The 26,374-nt window shown below is 40.8% G+C and overlaps 1 protein-coding gene across 3 annotated transcripts in view; it reads right to left on the reverse strand.

Annotated features, from left to right (window-relative positions):
- Nucleotides 1-7,213: 7,213 nt before the first annotated feature.
- The window catches only part of LOC308194291 (transmembrane protease serine 11A-like), a 37,857-nt gene continuing 18,696 nt past the window's right edge, over nucleotides 7,214-26,374 (reverse strand). Inside the window, exons 4-8 of one of the 3 annotated variants that reach the window (XM_080590001.1) lie at nucleotides 23,138-23,205; nucleotides 19,510-19,673; nucleotides 10,798-10,836; nucleotides 8,334-8,430; nucleotides 7,214-7,371 (exon numbers count right to left, since the gene is read on the reverse strand). In XM_080590001.1, coding sequence (XP_080446127.1) covers nucleotides 7,350-7,371; nucleotides 8,334-8,430; nucleotides 10,798-10,836; nucleotides 19,510-19,673; nucleotides 23,138-23,205 — 390 coding nt within the window. In that variant the 3' untranslated portion in view covers nucleotides 7,214-7,349. The other 2 variants (XM_080590000.1, XM_080590002.1) reach the window with 2 other exon arrangements.

The raw sequence follows: 26,374 nt of genomic DNA on the forward strand, positions 1-26,374 counted from the left end.
ACAATGTTCTTATAATCCTGCTCCAGATAAACAAACGTACTAATTACCCAAGCTGATTCCAGGCTGACATGCATGAAAGCATTTTCAAAAGCAAGAGCCAGTTTCTCCATGTACATGCATCTCCATCACAGGCTGCAAGTTGCCAGATAAATATTAATTGGCGTACATAATATCTTTTGGCTCTCAGCTCTTCTAATTTGTTAACAGGAGCAGTAGATATGAAATCGGAGTTTCTTCAAGCTTTACTTACATAAGAAATCCCAGTGACTGCTTGATGTCATTCAGCCAGACCTCCTCATGTGGTTAGGCCTTGTGCAATCAGTTTCTTACTTGCTTCCTATTTGTGCTCCAGGTTGCAAGTTAGTATTGGGCAAGCCTTAACCAACCTGATTTGAATAACCTAGAGTTCGGAAAATGTTTCTGGAAGCCGTAAATCTGTCTGGGTAATCTCAGGAGAACTGGTACATCAGCTGCATAGAAGTCCCTACGGTGGAGTGCCAGGAAAGCCAAGTTAGAAGGACAAGGTTTTGCAAGGCAACAAGCAAGGCGGTTGATTCCAGGAAGAAGGTTCAGGTTCATTTTCAAATTTACATAGCACTAGCCATATTGAAATTCACCTTAGAGTATTTTTAGAAAAGTAGGTGTCTCACTTTTGTCACTGCAGAAATGTCTGTAAAGCTCCCATCACTGTTAAAAACAAAATTCCTAGAATTGGGAAGAGAAAGAGCTGGAGTTTTAGAATAGTTTTATACCAAACTAAATATAAGTCTATTTTGAATCAAATACACATTTTTACCTTGGCTATTACTAAACAAACAAACAAAAAAAGACAAAGAGCAATTTTTTAAAATACATTTAATGTTATGAAATATATTACCTTTATATCATTTAAATCCTTGCTAAATCTTAACAATAATAAAAGGTTTTTAAAAATCCTTTTCCTTAATCACACAATATTCTTTTTTATCTATTGCAGAAAACAGAGTTTTCATAAATAAAACACTGACATGGAATATAAGACAAACCCAGGCCAGACAGTTTGCTAAAAGTTTGTGAAGAAAAGTGCATCTGGCTGGCTCAGGACTCCCTGAGTAAAGTAGACATTCTCCCACACGCTCCTTGCCTTTTGGCCTCTCACTATAAAATCTGAAATAAAGGCTGCCTTTCTCCTTTTAAAGGTATCTTATGTGTGTCACTTTCAGTGTGAGGTAGGAACCAGTTTATAGGGATTATAGATAATCCGAGCCTTGCCCCCTTGTTGTTGCCTCTCCATCTGGTAGGCAAAAAGATAGATCTAAGTGCAAAACAAAACTTTAGCTCTCTCTGAACGTGAACTACTGCTTACTTTCAATTGGAACTCATCAGTTGATTATAAGCAAGGGCATTCACCTTCAAAGCAGTAAGTGGCACAAAAAAAATGGTGTTTTTTTTTTTTTCTTTCCAAAGGATACCTTTAATAAAAAGTGGAACCTGAACACTAGAAGAAAACTGTGTTTCCAGGTGACCTAATCCAAAACTCTGTACAGTCTCTATTTTGTAATAACCTAGCCCAGAGTAAATTCTTAGTTTAAAAATAGCAGCAACTCAAAAGTGCATAAATTACAAACTTCACCAATAAATTAAGAAAACAGATTTGCTGCATCTGACTATCCTCCTAACTGTCCCAAGATCCTTTTAATTTTTAAATGGACAAATGGACGTGGAAAATCAGAATGAAGATACTATTACATCAAAGGCAAAGCTAAACTAAAGCCTTCAATTATTTCTGAGATAAGGTATCTTTTTTTTTTTTAAACTAAAATTCAAAAAATATGAAAAAAGAGTGGAAGGAGCTGAAAAAATAAGACAATTGCTTCCCCCTACACCACCCTGAGGCTTCAGTGTAGGTTTTTCCATCTGTGTGTAGACTTTTCATTCAGGGTCTGACTTTTCTGGAAATGCCAAGCATCCTATTCCCACGGATTCTGATCATTACAGAACATGCACAGGAGAAGAGCTGAGAGACCCAATCCTGAGTAGAAGGGGAGTCAGGATGCTTCGGAGAGGTTTTCTGTTATAAATTCAGCTGTGGGGTTTGCAGATTCTTTCATGTCTCGTACAGACTCCTGCGAGTCCTGCGTTCACAGCCTAAGCAGTCTGGTGGCCACTCAAAGACAGCAGAAGGAGATAGTATTAGATTGTCACTTTGGTTCCTCATATGGATGGCCTGGGCTGTAGGGGACAGCAAAAGTCACATCACTGATCCCCCTTCGACCAGCAATATACTAGATGTTCTGCACAGAGGTAGGAAAAGTGCTCAGTCCATGTATAAGGATAGCATTTACTCTGAAGTTCTCATCTGGACTGTTCTTTAATATGAAATGGCCTCATAAAACAGGATCATATTTATTCGTGGCAGAAATGAATCCATCAGTGAAGCAAGACAGTTTGTCACTGTTTACTTTCTTTGCAGTGAGATGGCTTCTGTTGGCTGGCATGCCCTTGGAAAAGCACACAGTTTTGTGACTTGAAGTAAAAGGTAGTTCCAAGTTTGTGGTGAATAATTCTCTTTCCTTTAGCATGACTTTAAATGCTGGGTTTTCTTCCAGTGAGGTTGTTCATGGAGACATGTTACAAACAAATGTTGGTAAAGCTAGCATTTCTATATAATAAGAACATTGCGAGTTGAACAGACTGTCTAGAAGGGCATTGGTACAGGGATATTGTGACACTTGAAAATGCTATTGTAGAAGTGCTGTAATTTGAACTTCATAAAATCCTCCTTTTTTTTTTTCTTCCCCTGTTAAAAATGTGCTTAAAAACAAGAACATGAAGCTTTTGTCTTTTCTCTTCCAACTTGCTGCAAGCACAGAAATCCTCCTCTTCCTTAACTAGGACCTTCTTCTCACTCCTGGCTGACCCGTTTTAGCCACCAAGACCACCAAGCAGAGTGAGTATCCAGGTCTTGGATACAGTCGGTGCAGATGATGCTCTCTAATACGAATAATAAAGAGTTCACTTTCCTAGAAAGTCAGCTGTGACAACATTTGCTTCAGCTTCCTCTATGCTTAGAGCGTGGACATCTTCAGACCTCAGCCGTGGCTGAATGTTTTGTTTTTGTTTTTGTTTTTTTTCTCCCGGAAACTGTGTTTATAAAGGAGGTAAATAGCTAGCTTTTAAATGTTAGTTTAATTACAACAGTTTATAATTTCTAAGTGAGAATGCTTCAAAGCTCAAAGATGAGGACAGCAATCTCATATGCTTAGTATAAATTCACAAGGGCTTAGGATCTCTGACAGAAAAGATAGTGCTTGCTGCGGGCAAAGTTTGCTTTGACCAAAACTACATAGGAATGTATATACTAAAAAAAATAATTTTTCACAATTACAGACAAGTATGAGTTACGTGTAACCTATGTAGTTAAATCCATTTTTGATTTTGGAATTAGATGCCAGTTTTTGAGGTAATCCAGTCACGGAAATAAGTCACTCGTGTGTAAACTCCAGGTTTATTTGGTTTGGCACATTCGTCTCCCCAGCTCACTATTCCCACGAGGTACCACATCAGTCTAGAATCGGGAGTAACCAGTGGTCCCCCAGAGTCCCCCTGGAGAAAGAGGAGGAAAAAAAAATAAAAAAGATTTAATTTTTCAGAAGGGAAAATATAATTCTCTCCATAGATAAGAGGAAGCATCCAATAAGAGAGGAAAGCAAGTAGTATTTCAAGAGCTGCCATTTGTGCAGAATTCAATCTGCTTATGAAATTTGAGTCTGAATTCACTGACTTTTGCCTGTCTGCCATGGAGTCTCCTGACCTGTGGTTGTACAATATCCTTTAATTAAAAACGAATGAACGAACAAACAAACAAAAAAAACCTTCTCTTCCATTTTATGAAACATTCCTCACACTGGCTTGTCTTCCTCCTCATACAAAGTAGGGAAACACAAATATATACGTCATTCTAAGCCAACAAGAGTTGTGTTTTGTTTTGTTTTTTTTCTCCAGTAACCACTATCCTTTCAGCAAATTCTTTCAGTCACTTGCAGCAACAACATTTCAAAAAGAATTTCCTCAGGAAATTGGTCTTCTAACTAGCTAATATTTCCTTAAGACTTTAGTCACTCTCAAAGGCTGAATTCAGATACTGTTAATAGTATGACGCAGTGATAACCGTTAGGTTTGAAACCTTGCAGTGCCAAAGGCAATCCTCACAGAACAGAACAAATTCCCCACCACCCATCAAAAGACGTAACTGAAATACACAGCAGTTGAATCCTTCTGTTCAAGTCTCTTCAATGCTGAGCAGGACATGAACAGAGGAATTAGGTCTCCAGGACTTATCCTGCAAGGAGTTTTGCTTAAATCTGTAGGACTGGGATCCTGGAAGGGGCCTGTTTTGAACCAGCACTTACAAATATATTCTTTATAAGTAATATTAATAGAAATTGCCTTATTAAAAGTTATTGTTATGGAAATATTTTTGCTTGAACATAACCATTGCTTTGCAATGTTTGCAAGTCTGCATCATACATGTATCCCTACTATTCAATTTATGCCTAGCTTTCTTATCTTTGTTTCACAGTTTTCCTTGCGCTGATCCAAGTCTGTTACCAAAGATTGTAACAGATCTCTGTTAAAAGATGATCCTGTCATTTAATTTCAATGTGCAATTGTGCATTTTTGCACATGGCTTTTAATTAGTTGCCATAGTCAGCCCCTGCAGAACGATTTGCTGAAATCAAGGCACACGTACACTGGCAGAACAGCCTCTAGTATAAAGGAAAATGTAGGGGTTTGCTGTTCAGTAAACAAGCAAGGGGTTTGCTGTCCAGTAAACAAGGGGCTGGTGTGGAACAGCAGCAATGAAGGAGGAATAAAACATCAATATGGAGTATCCAGGTGGTATTTTTGAAAACAAATTGTTAGATTTCACAGAAGATACTATGAAAAGCAAATGGGTTCATAGCAGCTATTTTGAGTTACAGAATGAAAATTCCACTTCGTGCCATGAAAGATTTACATTCTGAATATTATACACATTTAGCTCTCTTAGTATAGGGTTTATTTGCTAAGTAACATGTAATAAATGCTATTTCATTTTACATGTTAATTCTTGTTTGAACAGAGCCCATTTTAAGGACTAATAAACTGTCAGTTAAAGTTTGATCAACCAAATACTGGAATCAGCATTAGAATAGTTTTCCTTTCTAATTTTCAGCTATGGTTACCTGGCAAGCATCTACTCCTCCTTCCAAGTATCCTGCACACAACATTCTGGGTGTTATGTCCCCATCGTACACTTCCTTTTTGTTGCAAGTATTCGAGTCAATAAGTTTCACTGTTGCTTCCTGAAGAGCATTAGGAGTTGGACCTGAGGGAAAGAATAGTTTGAGTAAATGCAATTGTGTTGATAAATAATGTTATCTTATGGAGGACCAGCTTAATTTTGTTTAAAACCAAGGTACTGCTTGTTACTTTCTCTAGGTTAGGCCTTAAAGAAAGTGTACATACTCAAACTCATTTAGAAACTGTACTATTAAGACAGAATTAATGATTGCATGGTATATAGTGCCCAAAGTACAACACTGTATTTTACAGATGTTCCATCTAATACCATGGAATGCAAATTACCTAGCAATTTGGCTAGAAGATATGAAATCAAGACAGCTTGGTTCCATTGCTAAAGGTACTCACAACTTGGCCTGATAAGAGCGTGAGCTTGGGCAAGTCACTATATGCAGCTCACTCTGCACATTTTCTTGAAAGCCTACAGAGTTATCTGCTTCTGGCTAGAGCTGGGAGAATATTTGCTCAGGCATTATATAAACACATGCATGGCTAGACTACCTGTCTTAAGAATTTACAATATGAAATGGAAAGCCTGGAAAAGGAGGTCATTTCTGCTATATTCTGCTTAAGTGGATTGTAGCTCTGTCTTCATCCAGTCTAAGTTTGGAGCAAGAAACTGCTGCTCACAATTAGAGAAATCTTTGCTTCTAGACAAAAACTAGGCTTGCTGCCACACAACATACAGGCTACACAAGTGATACCAATTCAGTAGCAGATCAGCACCAGGGTTCATGCAACACATGGGTTACCTGGTAGACTCACCATCATTGGTAAGTGCTCCCCAGCCTGTGATGACAGCATAAATATTATATGGAAAAGTCTCAGATGGCTCAGGCAGACAAACGCGGTGTATGTTACTTGTAAACTCAACTTGTTTAGAGAGCTTCACAAGTGCAATGTCATAATCATGCTCTGGGTAGCGGTACTTTTCATGAATAATAATAGTCTTGATTGATCGTTTTAAGCTTGGTGGCTTCAAAAGAGCTCCAAAAGTAGCAGTCCACTTGTGAGGGTGACTCATTCTGAAAAAGGTAAGAGTGCTGTAAATACTTAGCTGTAAATATAAGTACCTGGGGCTTTAAACTTGGCAAACACCTTTCTCTCATAACCCCTTCAAGCAAACTCCCTTCTAGATTCTTAAGGCGTCTGTCACTTCCCATAACACTGTCCCCCATGTAATTTTAGATTGTTTCTAGAAGAGAGCAATCTTACATTTCCTCCTCAGCCACAGTCTCCTACTCCCTCTGACCCCTCAACACTGACCTAGCCAGAGTGTGGCCACAGGGTATAATCAGGCCAAAAAGCCCTTCTGCTAGAAAACTCATCTCCTTTACTCTTTTTCATGTTAATAATTCGTTCAAGCAGCTGTTTCATCTTACACGCCCTGCAGCTTCACAATTGCCACAGTTGAAACAAAGAGTGCTGGCTGGGAGAGCATGGCTGAATGGAAAGGGAGGAATGTGGTTTTATAACTTCTGGTAGCAGCCTGAAGCTGCAGCAACCTAGTTATAACACCGAGGAAAACCTTTAGAAACATTCTGGGTAACAGGAAACAAACACTATCATTTCAGTCACATTACCTTTTCTTCATTTTTTTTTTCCTGAATGTGCCAAATGACTATAGATTACCGTTTGTACAATTCCTAATTCTGCTCCATAGACTCAGTCTTTAATATCTCACTGAAACAGACAAGTGATGGGTCTGCTCAACCCTGACTTTTTTCCCTTCCAAGGCAGAGAACTGTTCTCCTGGGTAGTTAGGGTTGTGCTGGAAATCTGGAAAGCCCCCCAGCTTGATCCAAATGGTGCACATTCTGCTGCAGATTCTCTCTAAACTGGGAACTTACTCTCTGAAGCAGTGAGCTGCAGATACAAGCCACGTATTGCTGATGAGTGTCGCACCACAGCGATGGATATTATTGTACTGCAAACTAGCTTGCCATGGCCAATCCCCAGTCTCTGCAGAAGACAATCCGCCGACTATTCGCAACGATGATGCTTTTGCTATTGACTTGACTGATCTATTCTGCCGTAACCCACAGACTGTCAGGAAGGAAAAAGAATGCATTAGTTATTCTTCCATTTAGTAAACATGCCTGCCAAGGGCTGCAGGTACTGTCGAAAATGTACATAAAATCACACACCACCTAGGTTCTCTAAAAGTGTAACATCAACACAAAAACATACTTTCCACCAGCCCCCCAAAACTGAGATCCTCATGCACAACCTATTCTGTTAGAAGCCTGAAGGAACAACTAACTATTATGGTAAGCCATGATGGTCAACCTTTCAGGTCTAGCTTCATGAACAGCTCTAATCAGGAATCAAAAACCTTCACCATACAGCCAGGACAATTCCCAAATACAGGGATTGCCAGCTCAAATGCCCCAGCTGATTTGTCACAAGGATAAAACATGAACAAGGCAAAATCTAAGATGGCAATGATCCAAGCCACGGGTTTTTACCAAGCATGCATGCAGATTGCATCAGCAAGATGTCTCCTGGAATAAGGCAGCTGCGCATTGCACAAATGGCAGCTGGCAGGTGGACCTTGGGAGCTGCTCAGGCAAAGAGCATTGTGCCAATCCAAGCCACAGGTGACAAAGGCATGGATACCTCCAACACAGTGTGCATCCATGGTAAGTATTATCCTCCAAACCCAGAAAGGAATGGAAATACTCATGGTTTTAGCCACTAAACAGACATTCAGGAGCAGCTGAAGCTCTCCAGTAGCTTTAGAAACTTCCTCAATTGAGGGAGCTGCTTCAGCTGTCTTCTCCCCTTCAACCAGTATCAAATCTGTCTTACCTGGAACAAGACCCACTAGACCAGGTCCTGATTTCAGCTAGACATTAGGAAAGTTGGCAGACAGAACTATCCCAATCCATTGAAAAAGAGACAGAGCTAAGAATTATTTGCATAGTGACAATACAATCCAAACTACTGCACTGCCTGTCTCCCACATACAGTGACCCAGAGGGGGACAAGGTGAAAATCTGTAATACCTCACTGAAGAGCTGCAAGCCCCAGGCCCCTTGAAGTCCTCAGAAGAGAAACACTGGAGCCACGCAGAGCATAGCCTCTGCCCCGTCCTGCTAGGATCTGCACAAGGTGATGTTAATAGTACCTCATAATGAAAAGCAGCAGCAATAACTCAGCAGATTGAAAGCTGTTCGTAAATTTGGAAAAAAATATAATTGTCACACAATATTGAGAAGCTGATGCGCTCAGTGTAATGGCTGCCCTGTACGGAAATTTGTAACTGCAATGAAGGAAAACAGTGAACTATAAAGATATGGATACTTGTCCAAAACTTTCTACTTGAAAGGATGATGAAAGATTGTACCGTAACTGATAAGACTGTCTGTACTAGCATGTTTACCTCCTGAAAGCTATTGGTAATCCTCAATTACTGGGCCTAGATCTGTATAATTCAATCAACCACCTGAGCGGTCAATGTTCCGAACACGGAGAAAAACACAGTTCCCTCAGTGACCCAGAACACCAGCACTTAATCTGAAAAAGCAGTATTATTTAATCTTCCATTACTTTACATTACCTGCTAAGAGATCAAACCTTTCTAGAGGTGGAAGAAATCCATTCCTGGAGTGCATTGGGAAGAGTGTTGCCAGCAGGCCGAGGGAGGTGATCCTGCCCCTCTACTCAGCCCTGGTGAGGCTACATCCGGAGTGCTGTGTCCAGTTCTGGGCTCCCCGTTTCAAGAGGGACATGGAGCTACTGGAGCGAGTCCAGAGGAGGGCTACTAAGATAATTAGAGGGCTGGAGCACCTGTCGTACGAGGACAGGCTGAGAGAGCTGGGCCTGTTTAGCCTGGAGAAGAGAAGACTGAGGGGAGACCTCACCAATATTTATAAATCTCTGAGGGGAGGGTGTCAAGAGGATGGAGCTGGTCTCTTCAGTTGTGCCCAGTGAGAGGATGAGAGGCAACGGGCACAAACTGAAGCACAGGAGGTTCCGGCTGAATATGAGGGGGCACTTCTTTACTGTGAGGGTGACAAAGCACTGGGACGGGCTGCCCAGAGAGGCTGTGGAGTCTCCTTCTCTGGAGATACTCAAAACCTGCCTGGATGCCATCCTGCGCAATGTGCTCTAGGTGATTCTGCTCGGCAGGGGGCTTGGACTAGGTGATCTTCAGAGGTCCCTTCCCCACCTTGGCCATTCTGTGATTCTGTGATTTGTAAGATTTTTTTTTAATGACTATTAAGTCTCCAAACAAGCTGACTTCCTTCTCTGAAAGCTCAAACATCTCTAAAACGGACTATCTCGACTTACCTACTACCTACAACTGAGACTACCTACGACAATACCTTTAGAAGACTGAGCATTGTCTATTTCCACAGCATTTTCTGTGCTACTAGTCATCCCCAGACCCACAATATTTTCATTATACTCACAGACCGACTTAACTTCTACACATTGCCTCATTGTCCTTCCTTCCTTCTGATATACACAAAAGAAATGTCAAATTCCCAATTTCTAGGAGCACACTGAAAGCCACTATTCCAAACTCTTTCACGTGCCCATTCCTGCCAGCTTTCAGGGGCACTTTGCATTCACAGGGTGTGATACAGGTCTCTGCCAGGCTGCCGTCCTTAAAGTGTCAATTGAACAGCATGCTGGTACACAGCCAGGTGTAAAACTCGTCACTTAGAGCATATATGACAAAATAACAGGTGACAAGGTGGAGATGAATTGTCACGCTACAGCATCAAGGACAAGCAACAGATCCTGCAGTTGTTGCTCCAAGATGCAGAAAGAACTGACAGTCCTGTGCAGGCAGGATTAGACTTGACTAGATATTTAAGTACATGTTTTAATCCATTTTTAAAGAGATGTCAGACTTCACCTTTAAGATACACCTTCCACACCGGCACTGCTGGAGGCAGGAGCATGCCATGGGCAGGTATCAACCAGGGCGTGCTGCTCTGCAGCACACAGCAGCAGAACCTGAAGATCTCCTCTCTGCTCAACATTGGGTATTTCTATAGAACCATCAGCATTTTTTCTTTTCTCATCATGTGCTCTTTTCTTACTTAATTGCTATTACTTTTAACAGGAGGAACTATAAACACTATAAAAACACTATAAAACACTATAAAAAACACTATAAAAAACTATAAAAAAAACTATTAAAAAAAAATGACCAAGGAACTCAGCAGTGCGTGCAAGACTTTTTCTAAAGGGGATTTTCACCCCATTTACACTGAAGACTTTCAAGCCAGTTACGATAGTCTTAAAGCATCCTGAAAGGCACTGACAAAAGACTTCTCTGTGACTGAGCAGGATTTCTAATCCAAGCAGGATTTTCTCATCTGTGTAAAGTGTAAGGTCATGTTCAGTAGACAGAAGGAAAAGAAAAGGCTTTTAAGGGCCAGGAAAAGTGCTCAGAGACTCTTGATGCTAAAAAAAATAATAGAGGTTTCCCATGTTTAAAAAGCCCTCACTTACTGTCATTGAAGATTGCTTCTGCTCTTTTCTTCTCCACATCTGAAACAACAAAAAAAAGTCAGTGTAAGGTCAGGACAGCACAGACAATGTTTATCTCCTCCATGACCATCCTACCCTATGGCTGCTTGAGTACCGGGCATCACGAGAGGCAGAGCAGATGGGGGCTGCTGTAGAAGCCAGTGCAATTCATAAGTGGTCACGATCTTGCACTGGGTAGTGCATTCCTCTCTGCTGTGCAGTTTGCTGTTCTGTGGCCAGCCAATATCCTCTGGAGCTACCATTCTAGTTGCCAGCAATCCAGGGGATAATCACAGTCTTAATACCATTCTTAAATTGTACAGAAATTCTTGTACAGCATATACAACTTTGCAGTCTGTGGCTGGAGCTTTCCTCAACAGATTCCTGTCCCTATCTACTTTCTTGATTTTTATTTTCTCTTTGCAGCTACACAGAATGTTATCTAGCTTTGATCCAAGGCCACACCAAGCCAGGAGGAGTCTCTTTTGAATGCAAAGGGCTCTGGATCATACTTGTTGCCTACCGTGCTCTTGCAACTTGTGTTTTGCTTGTGGGCTTGACGCGCCTGGTATGCAAGGTGAATTGCATGTTTGCAATCCACCATTACTAGATACATACTCCATCATTTCCTAACAAGGCAATAAGCAGATCGTGATATAAAAAGGAAGCAAAAAGAACTGCAGTGTACATACAGTATGACTGCAGGGAATGTTACAGAGGAAAGGCAGCGGTAGGGCTGACATACATGCATCCAACTGCTGCTTTGTTTTATAAGAACAGGAGATGAATTATAACTGAAAATTTATATAGTGACGGTCTTATTCACCATAAACGGGAACTGTCCTCATGATAAAGGTTTACTGGTGGGCAAGCAGCAACTGGTGAGGTCCCCTATCAGTAGAAGTGTTCACTTGCACGTTCTCAACTACTGTGACACAGAATGGAGAAAACCCTAAAGTACAGGTAATTCCATGCTTCAGGAATGCTTGTTGTACTCCAATAATTTCCATGTATAACATTACTGTCTGTTGCCAATATTCCTTAGATCAAAATGTAATAATATCAAATAGTAAAAGGTAGGCCAGCAAGGGGATTCAACGGTGCTACAAATTTTTGTAAGTTAAAAAGAGCTGAGCCATGCTAAAGAACTATCTGCTTCACCTATGTGGTTATACTGGCAAAAAGTGCTTTGGAAAGAATCTGGCCCTCCTTATTTATTTCAACCATACTAAGAATCCAATATTTTCCTGGAAATTCATACTACATTCAATACTAGCTCAGCACTTGGGTCATTCTAATATTGTATAGCTGGAAAATGGTAAGAAACCAACAAATGTAACCAACAATGGAAGCACACCTTTTGCCTTTGAGTGCAATATTGATGATTTTTATTTTTATTTTTTAACTCCTCTCTGGGTGGAGAGACATTTACCTCATAAGGCCTAATTATAAAGCCTGCAGTCAATTATTAATACTTGCATTATGTTGCAAAGCTAATCAAGAAGACAAAAGAAGCAACCAGCTGGTTCCAGCGCAGTGCCGGAAGCAATTCAATCGGTATGTTCTTGCTGCACTGAGTTTTGCTGTGAATCACGCAGCCATTCTGCAAAGCACCTGTCTATATCTCTATTGGCTTTTTTAAGAGGCAACTGAAATAAAACTAAAAATCTCCTGTGGGCAAAATTCTGTTCTGAGACCTAGCCACTGCTTGTAGCTGGGCTATACTACAAGTATTTGGAGAAAAAACTTTTCCCCACACTGTAAGTCTTAAATAGGATGGCTGTAAAGCTTTGAATTTTAGAATATTTTATCAGCAGTTGATGTACTCTCATATCCACTCACTGCTGTAGAAAAAAGCGCAGTGACACTTGTCAATAATGAATGCTATATTCATCAGGGTAGGGTCACAGCTTAGCTTTAGAGATCTGTCAGATGCAGTGCCCTAAATGTGTATCCAATACTGGGAGCTGGGACAGAGGTATCAAAGAAAACACCACAGTGGGGAAAACAACAACAACAACAACAAACGACCTGGCAAAAGCAGGTGTTAACAGACCTGGGAACACATCATGCAGATTAGGACAGGTGAAATTAAGGACTCAAAATTAAAGACACAGGACTCAAAACCAAATTCAGAGCACATATACGTCTTTGGAAACCAGAGCTGACATGATTTTCAGATAAGCTGAACCCACAGTAGGTACCATCAAAAGCAGGGAACACTTCAGGTTACATGATATTTCTGGGGGAAAAAAAAACAACCAACCAACCAAACAAACAAAAAAACAGGTTTCTTGCTGTCTTACCTCACTAGGGGCTTGCTTTCATTTGCTACCATCAAAAAATGTTGACATTTTTTACCTGGTCAACAGCACAGATATTCATTGTGCCAACCAACATGCTGCAAGCCCTGCCTTGAAGCAATCACTTGTAAGGCACGAGATAATTTCTCTGCCCTGCTCATTTACTAGTTGCCCTAGTTGTTTGCACTACCAACAAAAAGCATCAATTAGTAACAATTAAAATGTCATATCTCATCCCAACCACATAGGGCTGCAAAAATAGTTGTTTGTGCTGCATTTAGGGAAACAGTGTTCAGGCTTCCACTGTAAACAAGAACAAGTTAAACTTGAATATGCAAACCTACCTGCAAAATGGAACTTGCTATTAAGTTAAAGCTTGCCCAACTTAAGAGAAAACTAATGGTTAAATTAAAATCACAGCAATCCATTGAAATATGGCTTAGGGAAAGCACCTTTCAGAAGACGGCCCTGTTTTCCAGCTGGATGATCAGTTAAAACAGTTATTTTGTTTACTCAGTTAACTAAATTACCTTTGAACACACCTAAGTTATTGGTTTCAATTTCCTACGAATGAGAATAGTGACTTGGTACAGTTACTATTTGTTATTAATATTAGCTAATATCTTATTTTTACTGCTGAATATACATGTTTGAGCAAGCACAGAAAGAAAAGGAGAGTAACTAAAAACAGGAAAGCTGCCTGATTTTGGTAATTGTCTATATGCAATAGCCAGTTAAGGCCAGGATTCCTAAAGGAGTTCAGTGCCCAAAGCCTGCATATCTATTTGGCAACCATCTAAATGTTGGCAGGTTTATACTTAACTGCAGAGTGAATGTGACTACTCCCCTCCAAGGGACTCAGAGATTCCTACAGAAAAATGTGCTTGCATTGTCTTGCCTCTAATTAACTTCAGTGTCACAGCATCAGAAAGGTTAATCTTGTGTCCACTGCCCTATTTCACTTGAGTTACAGAAACCAGTGCTTACATTAAAGGGAAAATAACAGTCAGAACCCCTTAATGACTCAAATGGAGCAGACATTACATTGAAGAAGTTCAATCAAGGCAAGCAAATGCATTACTAGAGGATACCAGGCATTTTCAGCTTAGAAAGGGCAAGAGAGCCCTTCAAAATTAGAGGTGAGAAAGCTGCTTCAGAAATCTGATACAGCTTTACCAGGACAATTGCCTAATTTTTCACAGATGCTAATTTCCACAGGCAGCTTCATTTTCTTTAAAGGCTTCCAACTGCAGGTTTCTATGTGCCATAATGTAACCACTAGCTTCAAAGGCAAACTGCATGGTCCGCGTTCATCACATAAGTAATGTTTAAATTGTTTTCTCCCACAGAGAAGACAGGGTAGGGATTATCTTAAATGGGGTAATGAGAGGAGAAGAGGATTTAAAATGTAAAAATAAATAAATAAATAGAAGTCAGTACTAATACTACTTCAGTACTAATGCTATTTTCTTGGACATGCATTTGAAGCAAAGCTTTGTGCCATGCATCAGAGGAAGCATCTTCTACTGCCCCTTGTCACTTTGATAACATAAGTCCTTCAAAAATACAGGAAATTACAGAATTCTCAGGTGCATCAGAAATAGTGGGATCACCTATTTTGATGTTATTTAGGGTAACAGCAGTACATGTAGCCAAAAAAGGATCTCTGACAAGTTTCAGCAGTTCACCAACCTTGGGCAGCCAAGAGGAGTGCCGCAGAGTGAATCTGTCCCATAGTGCAGTCATAGAGAGGGATAGTATCTCTACCCTAATGCTCTTTAATTACGTTAAAGACTGCAAAGGCCCCAGGTACTGGGGCGAAATGGGAATTAGAGCAGTCCTTCAGAGTGAGAGGCTAAGTCCTGTTCCAAGAACTGTACCTGAAAGGAAACGCAGCAGTTTCCTGAAAGATTGCAAAACACAAGCACTTTGGGCTCAGCAGGGAAGTCTCACTCCTCTGTGGTTACATCGTGCACACAACCTAAAACAACTTCCTACTAATATTCCTACATTCTCTCCATTCTCTCAACAGGAATTACCTCCCTAGGGTTAAGCACCCTTGTGGAAGTAGGTACCTGGGTAAGGTAGGGAAGCATAGCTTAGGTACAAATGATGCAATTCTCATTCCTTCAGTAGGGGAGAGTAACCTGGTAGAGACAAGACAAAAGCTGTATACCTCTAATTGTCCCTGTCACCCTGCCCTTCCCTCCCTACTTATGTCCACGGGACCTGTCCTAGCATGCATGACTTCCCCCCCATCTCCACCTTCAATCACAACTTAATTCCTCTCCATTTCCTGATTAAGACAACAATACCTGTCTTTCATGGAAATTTGTAGCTCCAAAATTGGTAATAATCATCCCCTTCTGAAGGATGAATGAATCTTTAGTTCAATAACATCCCTCCCGTGTGAGGATAACATGCCATATGTTGTCAGACGTCCAGTGAAGACACTTGTATGGTGATATGTAAGTGCAGATCCATCAACCATTAACATATGCTGGAGTCCTCCTTTACAAGTCAGGCCCTGTGGCATCTCCAGCACAGCATGTATTCACTTTGATTTCATCACATCCAAACCAAGTATCAACTTCATCACTATCAATGAAAATAGTGGGATTTTTGTGTGTGTGTTTTTCAGTCTGCTGTATTGAGCCAGGAAGCCCCCCGGAACTTCAGCTCCATTTAAAAGGAAGATGTCTCGCAGTGCTTTAAATCTCTAATTCTGGTGCCAGCAATGGCACTGTGGCATAGCAGCCCTGTTACTGTGCACGATCAGACGCAAGCCTAGCATGAACAGAGGCTGTGAAGCCACACTATGTGAAACAAGACTGTGAGCAATATTGTCACTGCTCAGCAAGGACTAACAGCTCCCGTCAACCCGCTCCTTACTCTGCCTCAAGTGCTGCCTTCCTCCTTCACACACACAGCTGAACCCACCACTCATGCAGATGAGAGCTGTTTTATTCCCCAAGCCTTTTGGGGAAGACAACAAGATTGTTGCAAACACTGAAACGTGCCACCTTGTGCCAGGGTAATGGCATCAAAGTGGGGGAATATAGGATCCCCGCTGTGTTTCTCAATGTGTTGATACATGTCCTGTTCTACTACCACAGGCTGCTGTTGTGGCTTGTACAAGTGGCAAGTACAAAAGAAAAAGCACAGACTGCCACACACATTCTTTGAGCCACAACTTGATGAAACGTACCTCAGTAATCCAGGTCAGACACTCATCTGAATGTCTCCCAAAGACGACTTGATAAAGAAATGAGAATCCATCTCACCAGGTTCTGTACTTTGCAGGGAGCTTTGGCAAGTACCAGGTGCCAGATAAACAGAAATAATAACAGTTGACTTGTTGATCAAAACCAATTCGTGACTCATTGTTCACGGTCAAAACCCTTGGCTGTGAGACAGATGGGAATACTTCCTACTCACTATGAACAGTGCCAGTGATCTTGCAACCAGTTTCTTTCTGACGTCAAGAGTACATTCCCAAAAATACCTTTTGAGAGACTTCCAACCTACCTGGCAAGGGGAAAGAGGCTGGCAAGCTGCTCTACACTTTGCCTAATAGGGACGCAGGCTCTGAGGTGACTACTTCTAATCAGGAAACCCTGAGGAAAAAAAAAATCAGCCTTGTAGATCTCTTTAGTGCCAGAACTATACAGAGGACAAACTGTGACACCTTCTTTCTATACAAGTGGAAGAGCAAGTTCTAACTTGGGTGCTTCTAAGTCAACTGCAATTTGACATCTTATTCTGCCAGCCTTTCCATTGGTCTTGGAGAAGATAGGACTTTGCTAGTTTCTCCACTGAAAAATATTTAGGTGGACAAACCCAACTGGAAACAAGCACAGAGATCTCCATCACCTCCCATTTTCTATCAGAGCTATAGTGGATGTATAGAAATATCATTGTTCTTGGCTAGTAGACTAAGTAAACTATGGCTAAACAAGAAAGTAGGGACTTCAATAATAACAACACACCTGAAGACACCCCAATAACAATGTATTTTTGCAGCTCTGTGTAAAGGACATCAACTGTTTAGTGATGATACAAAATAAAGACAATATTATTTTGCCTTTTTTCCTTTGTTTTGCACACACTATTTTTCCACATCTATGCTATCCAACTTCTCTGGTTTTCACCCTCCCAAAAAAGAAAAGTGAACTCGTAAAATATCATCAGCTTAGATTCCATCTCCTCAAAGCTCTTTATTCCCAATCCTCTGGAAGGAACGGGCAAAGCAAGATCCTGCGTTGGCAGAATACTTCTGTGCTTCTGCCCTGGACCACAGCCGAAGATCCCAAGTGTTGCACCCAATTTGAAGGTAGTTTGTTGGAGCTGATCCCCACAGCAAACACTTTTGAGTGAAGTGCAAGTTGAGACATGGTGTTGAACAACAAGACGATTAGATCCTGGGAGGAAGACTTACTCATTCTCCTTATCAGACCCTCCTAGCATGCCATGTAAATAAGTGCCTGACCTGGATTTGTTCAACTAGTTAGCTGTGCTCACCTAAGGTAAGCTATATTATTGCCCCCAAATTAGAATCTTTTGATAAGGGGATTATAATGAAAAGGTTAATGTTTTTTTAGAAGCCATCATGAAAAAGTTCTGGGATTGCCTCAAGATAAATAGGGATTCCAGTTGGCAAAACTATGAAAGTTACAATGAAGCAGATGTTAGAAAGGTTCTGCAGAGCATGGAACAATCTAGGGCTTCTCAGCTTTCCTTGGCTTAAGTATTAGTGCTGCACAGGATATATTAGAAGGGAGAGAGAAACTGGAAATGCAAAACCTAGATCCCTCTCTGGACTTCCAGGACCTGTTGTAAGTTGTCACTTCTACCAGGTGTGGGGAAGAAGGATGAACTTTGTAAGCTGAGACCTTCCCTTCCTCAGAAAGTACAGGAGTGCTCCATTCTGTACTCTCTACCTTAGTCAACCTCATTTTCTTAAATGGCACTGCCAACTGGAGCTTGCCTAAACCTCATAGCGCTGTTGAAATCCTTTCAGCAAAGAAAGATCTAAATTTTATTGCTGTCTCCTAGAAATGGCAAGATAGTGTTTATGTTCCTTTGTGTCATGGGTAACAATTGCACAATGCTAGTCCTGTAGTGAGTAGCAGACCTATGTAGTCAGTGTTTTATGGTTAATGTGGGACAGCCAAGAAAAGCAACAGGAAGTTTATCATACAACTTTATCAAAGTAACACCGAGATGCCATCTTTTACTGAAACCAAATATTTAATAAAAACATAGTGATTCAATTGTATAAACTAATGTTTTAACTAGCAACTAATCATAGAATCATAGAATATTACTGTAACAGTCCTGGTGCAGTTCAAGGTCAACTAAAACATCTGTGAAGCACTTCCCTCATTTACCAGACTGAATATAAACAACTAACCAGATAACTTGATGAGATCACAGTTATTCTTAACAAGCATTTTTGTACTTCTTCCAGTTTTATCCTTTAACCAAGGCATCAAATTAAGATTCATTAAGCCATGACCTGACCAGCATTAAAAAAAAAAAACACAAAACACTACCACCGAAAACAAACCACAAGTCTTTCAGTCTCTTTGGTTGATGGCCTCACACTATTTCTATCTGGAAGGAAACAGAAAAGTGGTGCTTCTTTGCCCAGAGGGATGTTATCCATTATCCTGAGCCACCCCAATGGTGGGATGGTTTGACTGGTTGGGCCATTAAGAAACAAAGGTCGTTTGACAGCTCATATTTGAGTTTCCCTGCACTGCTGCATCTTGCGCATTTCAAGCACCAAGAGGTAGAACAAGGGGTTGCTCCTGATCATTTCTGAGTGGGAAGAAGCCTGGATCCATCCAGCATAACATTTGACCTAGGATTCTCGTTCATTCAACACAGCTGTCTGGTCTCCCTGGATCTTTGCTGGCTTAAGTGGTCTAGGTGGTCTTAAGTGGTCTGCAAGGAATTTTGATCCCCTCACCAAAAATTATTTTTTCCCAATGCATGTACTGTTTCTCCACAAAGACTGTCATCCATGCATAGTTTCTGCAATTTCAGGCTCCTCAAAGATGGAAGGACCTAAGGAGCATGTTTGTTTGCATTGCTGTGTACTGAAGCACTGTGGTGAGGCTCCTACTCTTTACCCTGACAGGAGTGTAAGGTTGATATTGCAGTCGGGAGGAAGAGCAAAATTGTACGGAGAGGCCACAAAGCATCTGCTCCTGTCAATCTTTATTTAAAAGACTTAGGTGAGCTTTATACAGTGCCATTGATTTTGTTCCTACTTAACATCAGGAAAGACTCGATCTCAGTAACAGCCATCATCATAAGGGAAAATCAAGTCCCATCAATCAGAAGAGCACAAGAACTAGATTTAAGAGAGATGTAATATACTTACTTGAGACCGTAGAAGACCTGACATTTATTCGCAGGGGTCCAGTGTATTTTCTCAGGCCCCTTCGTAAGATCCTTTCAACTCTTTCTCTCAGTGCTTCTTTGCAATCCGTGGAGGAGAACCAGAATGTGAGCAAAGCTTCTGCCACCACACCATCAGCATCTGGACTGCAAACCAACAAAACAGTCTGGTTACCTCCAGCCTATTTTGGCATTTCTTAGTTTTCATCTTAGCTCTTCTAGCAATAACAATGTAGCAAAGGATTAGATACATGCTTGAACATTTCGTACATTTTTAAGAGTATGAATTGCTAAAAGAAATCCAAGCATCTGCTGAATTGTCTAATGTTCCTTAGGGTATGACAAGGCATGATGTTTTCTGTAAGTGGCCAGACCAATGTTATAATCCTGGAGTCTAAAAAGCGGTGACTGATTACATGTTTGGGACGCAAGAAAAGGATGGAACGAACTGATTTGATTGCAATGAAAAGCCGGATATGCAGTACTTCAGAAACATAAGGCAGATGGTTAATTGTATCTGGACAGACCTTTCCAGGGTCCTGTATGTGCACAGAAGAAAAATCTTAAATTGCCATTCAAAAAGGTATTTGAGGAAAGGCGAGAGACTATGCAACTTAATTCTCGCCACCGCAGCCTCATGAGAGATGTGAGTATCTGCTTGGACATTCCTGGGAGAAAATGTGATTGATAACCTCACATCATGCAACAGTGAATGAAACTCAGCAGCATCTCCCACAGTCTACTTATCACAGTCCAAAAGATGAATAAAAAAGGAGCCTTTTACATCTCACTGAAAAGCATGAGCTGCAGTCATGCTGGGACACACGTTTCCACAGTGGTTGCTGTAAATCCCACATGTGATCAGAAGAAAGGAAGAAAGGAATATAATCTTACAAAGGACTGAATTCATCCAAAAGTAATACTTATTTCTCCTTAGACAGAGCACCAGACACTGCAAGAGATGGAGTGCTAGACTACAAACACTGAAGTGTCTAATCTGGCATATTAAATCTTGCTCTACGCTTGCAGATGGCTTATCCTTGGTCATTACACAGGGAAGATAAGAATGTGTACCAAGAACCTTCTTTCCTCTGTTTCTTTCTACCTGAGCCAAGAATGGCACAACCTACAAGAGACAGAATCTCAGTTACTTCGCATTTCATGGAGAGTGAGCTAAAAGTGGGTTGCTCTGTCTTAAACATCATTCAAACAGGAAAGTGAAAGAGAAGCACTTCCAGTTACATCTCACTGCCTTGGACAGTTGTATTTATGTAGAGAAAAAAAATTAAAAATAAAAATCAAGTAGCTTATACACATACCATGTGATCAGCCTTTGATAGTAGAAAAGAACGTGCACCAGAACAAAACAGATATTCCTGTATTGCCAGTGAAGGGCAACAAAAAGACCATGGGTTATTAGCCCACTGTAGTATGCAAAAGTGCTTCATAGGTGAGCAGAAAGACACATTCCTTGCCTCAAGGATATCGTATTTGAGACCGAGTAGCTATATGTGAACTTTCCAACAGACTGTTTTTTCCCTTAGTGCCAATTTCAGCATGACTGCCACTCCATTTATTTTCCAGATATTATCTGATTCAACTGTGGGTGTTGCTTTGCATTTCTGAGGTGTTCCCTCACCTCTCCCCCCACTCCTCTTCCTGTGCTGTGCCACGCTGGAATTACCATATCAACTCTTGCAAGCACACCACACCTCTCAAAACCCTCAGGTAAGTACAGACTGCCTTGAATCACTCACTGTATAACAAAAGTCCAGAGCCAATGGCACCTAGTCAAGACATATTTTGGCTTTCTTAGTAAGCGGTGGGGATTCTTACTAATGTATTGCTTATGCGAAACAAAAAATACGCACAGTGCTTTCCAAAGAAATTCACAGCAATGACCCTGATTAGGAGAGCTTGCTTTCTAATCACCTGAATAGCCATGAAGCTTGTAGTAAGAGATCTCTCTTATTAGGCCAAATGATATACCGGAAGAAGCAAACAAGTTTTAGCACATACAAGTCTTGCATCCAGCACAACAAACCTCACAGCAAGTACCTCAGTCTGTTCTTGGGAACAAGACGTTATGAAAGATACTACTTCTCCCTACCGATTGACCTGTCAGATCTTTAAACCACTTTGTCTGCACTTACAGCACATCAGTATCTAAAACATTCCTAAAGCTACATTCAAATAACAATTTGTATGATTTGCCTAAGTGGGAGTTAAGCCAAGATAGAGTGGGAGCCCGGATTCCACAAACCATGGAAGAACAAGGAGAAATACATTCACAGCAATAAGATCTTTGGGGCTGCTGTCATTAGTCTTGCATCTTTGATATGTGATTATTAGGACACAAAGCTCACTTGTGGAGTGATGTGCACTCACTCAGGAAAAAGACCTTAGTATTACAACAGGGATTTCTATGAAAAAGGTCACTTTCAGTAGTCAACAGTAGTCAAAAACACAAATCAAAAGCTAGATATTACTGGCAAATAGAGATAAAATAAAATAAAACAAGAAAATAATTGCAATATCATAATCCCAGTGATGGTTCTGACCTCTTCATCTCAAAGAGCAGGGGCAGATTCAGAGCAAGGTGACAAGAAACAGTTCCTGCAAGGAATGGCTGAGCAGACTGGAACTTTCAACTTAAAAAAAAAAAAAAAGAGAGAATAGCTCATAGGGTACAGGAATGAAAAGAGATATGAGGACATGAGGGAAAAGTCTGATACCACTAATTGCTTGGAGAGGAAGGATAGAAACCTACTTTTCACCACCCACCTCTCCCAACACAAGAACTACGGGCCATCAAATGATCCAAAGGAGGTGGTTCTTTGCAAGAAACTCCTTACTGAAGGATGGAGGTGCAAGAAGTTCAGGAGTCCAAAGAGAAAATCATAGAATAGTAGGGGTTGGAAGGGACCTTGAGAGATCATTGGGTCCAACCCCCCTGCCAAAGCAGGTTCCCTAGAGCAGGCTGCCCAGGTAGGCGTCCAGACAGGCCTTGAATATCTCCAGAGAAGGAAACTCCACAACCTCCCTGGGCAGCCTCTTCCAGTGCTCCGTCACCCTCACCGTGAAGAAGTTCTTTTGCATGCTGGTGCGGAACTTCCTGTGCTCTATCTTGTGGCCATTGCCCCTTGTCCTGTCCCCACAAACCACTGAGAAGAGGTTGGCCAAATCCCTCTGTCTCCCACACCTCAGGTATTTATACACATTGATAAGATCCCCTCTCAGTCTTCTTTTCTCCAGGCTGAACAGACCCAGGTTTCTCAGTCTTCAAAAAGAAAGAAAAGAGCTCCGCGGGGGTTTGCCAAGCAGACAAACCTTTCAGGAAGTCCCAAGTGGTAAATAGCTGGTAGGAAGCATACGGAGGAGCAGTTATCCTCCACAACAGTTCGGTTGTATTGCTGCTGCTCCCTAGGCATCTGCTTATGCACTGAGCAGAATTAAGATTACACTCAGTGGGGGATTATGCTCCAGTCATACATAAGATCCACCATACTGAATCAGATCAAACGTCTCTCTAGCTGGACCTGGTGCCTGGTGAGCATTTCATGACATCTCAATTGTATGCCCTTTTCTTTTTTTTAAACAATCTCACATACCTCACTCTGACTAAGCGTGAACGGACGTATTTTTTCCTTAAAATGGAATTGTGAAATGTCTTGTCCATCTGTTGAAAAAAAGAAAAATACAAATTAACAACAAAAAAACAGGGGGGAGGGATGCACTGCTGGAATGAGAATTCAGAAAAAAAGCATTCGGTTACAAAATCACAGATTACAGAACCACAGAAACACAATCCAGCCCAACCTCTAAATAAGATTTGTCACAGACTTTCCTCTGCTATTCCCCATTTTAGTTGAGGCACATCACAAAAAGTTAGCTTGTTTTTCCTCAATATCCTATGGCTACATCAGTGTTCCACTAGACTACCATCCTATCCACTCCTAGGCATAATTAGGGATGTTTATAAACATCTGGAAACATGCGAAACATGCTGCAGCAACCTCCCCAAGCATATCCTTCTCAAAAAGGCTTACAGAAAGGATACAGCATGCTGTGCTCTGCACTGCACCTCTCTTGTAGACTTTTTTTTTCTGATAGGACATTTATCTTTGCTTTAAATTTCTATAGGACTAAGGATATCAGTGATCTCAAATTGCAGCCCTCCCCAAACACCCTTGCTATTTGCCACATGCTATTCTCATCTGAAATAGGAAGCCTTGGACTTGTTTTATAACTTCTGAGTGTTAGGAATCAATGCCCAAATGACATCTTTGCTGGTATCTGCTTAACCACATCCTGCTTAAGGCTGAATGTTGTCTCAAGATTGCGTGACCAGTCTGAGACAATGCAGTGTAATATAACAGGGCAAGAAATTCTGCCAGGAATAGTTTGGGATCACTGAAGTATTGAGAAACAGCAAAGTCACAAGTGAGTTATGCAGTTCCTTGTACCAGCAAGACCCAGGAAATCTAATGCATACACCCTGTAAACATCAAATGTGTTACAGGAAAGAAAGAAACAAACAAAAACTTAGAAATGCTTTACAAAATCATGTAAGTTTTTTGTTTTGTTTTGTTTGTATTTTTTTAGCACATATAGGCTCTTTGATTCAGAACCAAGTCTTCACATTTTCAGCCCTTAAAAAAAAAAAGTAGAAAAGAATAATCAAAGTTATGGTAATGTCTTTCAGATTCAGAAACAAGTAAGAAATCTGGTGTGATTCTCACAAATCTCCTCTTTTCAACCTTGGCTTCTGTAAGATGAAGCCTGACATTGCTATGTATAGAATAATTTCAAGATTGAAACTGCCTTATTTTGAGTGGTTTTAAGGTGAAAAGCACACACTAGGGGGAAAAAAACATTCTTGGTCACACACTGGGCTGATATCTTGCTGTTACGAACAGTTATCTGGAATTACTAAGGAATTCAGAAGAACAGACAAAACTCCATGGAAAAAAGATATAGTGGACATATCAAGTGCAACAAGCTACTGTATATGCAAAATGCATTTCATACATGCATTTAGAAATTAAGAATAGGCATACATTTAGAAATTAAGAATAGTTTTATGTTGCCTGTAATTCTGAAGCCTGTTTCCCTCACCCCTCTCTCCACACTTTGGATATTGGAAGTATTTGTCCTCAGACAAAATGAGATTTTTTTTTTTTAAATATATGTCATACTATTTGCTTGTATTTCCTGTAACAATTTCAAATGCTTCACTGATGACTGTGTTAGCAGAAGGACGCGCTGCTAGCTTCGTGGCGTGCAATGGCGCGTGCTATCTTCGGCTGCACTGCCTCCAAAGACTTAGAGATCTTTGGGCCAGAGACTTTGCAGAGCACAAAGCACCGTGCAAACGAGAGAGAGCTTTGAGCTGTGCTGCTGTACATGTCAAGCCTCTACATTGCAAAAGAGAAAAGCAAAAGCAGGCTGATTTTACACTTAGGCAAGAATTTGCAATCTCTTGCAAGGGAGGGTGAAGTTAATACGACATGTCTGAAACCTGTATCTCCTCCTGGTGATTATATTTTCAATCCATCTGTATTCTCTCATCTCAGAGAATGCGAGTGTTTTTGCTACACTTGCCACTTGCATTTCTGTAGCAGAAATGTGGATCCTTGCTTCTGCTCCCCATTCTCTTGCACACATTTGCTACAGCCTGAGCAGTTCATGTGGTTGTGTATTCTTTACTCTTGACACGTTCAGCTTTCTCCTCATCCTGGACCACTTCCTAGATGTTCTGTGCAGACTGGTCAGGAACACTATGTCCTGCGGCAGAGTGATTTTCAGTGACATCAGAGAAAAAACTATTACACACAACACTTTTTTTACAAAAAAAAAAATCTAAGGAGTCCAAATGCAATTTGGACTATCAGCAACAGATACTGTTTTCAGGAAGTTCAAAAGGGATGCTGGAGTTATTTTATGGAGGAACAGTAAGTGTTTGATTTAAAATGATACCAACATTACTGGATTTGCGTTACTTCCATTCTCTTTCACAATTTCATATCTCAACGAGAAAGGAACCTATTTTCCTGTTACACACAGTCACTAATTTTCTCCTTCTTAGGATTTGCCTTAGTTCTACATCACCAATAGATCAAAAACACCAAGTGAAGAGTGTTTGTCTCTAGTTATTCTTACAGACTCTTTAACACCTTCAAACCTGACCAGGAATTTTTTTCCACTTTTGTAACCTGCCATATCTTATTGGGAAAGGCATGCTAGCCAAATGTCTACACTGTGGCCCCTAACTCTCACCCTGCTGATAAATTAACTTGACAGATATGAATCTGTCCCAAATGTACTCTTTTATATTCATACAGAGTTTACATTAAGAGGAAAAAACTTAGAGAGATGCCTTCTGATAATAGCTCGCAAAGATTAATTGTCTATCCCACATTTTTACCATAAATCATCTGGTAAAAACTTTCACACCCATAGCCAACAATAAACATTTTTCTCCAATGTGCCTATAGCTTTCTTCTCAGCCTGAGTCATAACCCTGGAAGCAAAAGTAACTAGAACTTTGCCCAGTAACTAGGTGGGACCCAGTCCTGCTTGGGTGAAGCACCTACACTCATTTAAAGCATTTTGTTTTGATTGCAGCCACTGAAAAGAGATGCTGTCATGTCCAGATCCCTTAATTTCACCTCTGATCACTTGTTTTCCTGGCCATTGTCTACCAGCTGCTGGATGGTGACTACTGCTTTAAAAAAAAAAGAAAAAAAAAGAAGAAAAAAAGAAAAAGAACACAGCTTCTCTCTGTGCATTACATTTTCTAAGACAAACGACTTCACCCTTGCACTCTGCTTGATCTACGCTTCTAC

The sequence above is a fragment of the Anser brachyrhynchus genome, assembly GCF_964034855.1.
Source record: "Anser brachyrhynchus genome assembly, chromosome: 4".
Taxonomy (NCBI): domain Eukaryota; kingdom Metazoa; phylum Chordata; class Aves; order Anseriformes; family Anatidae; genus Anser; species Anser brachyrhynchus.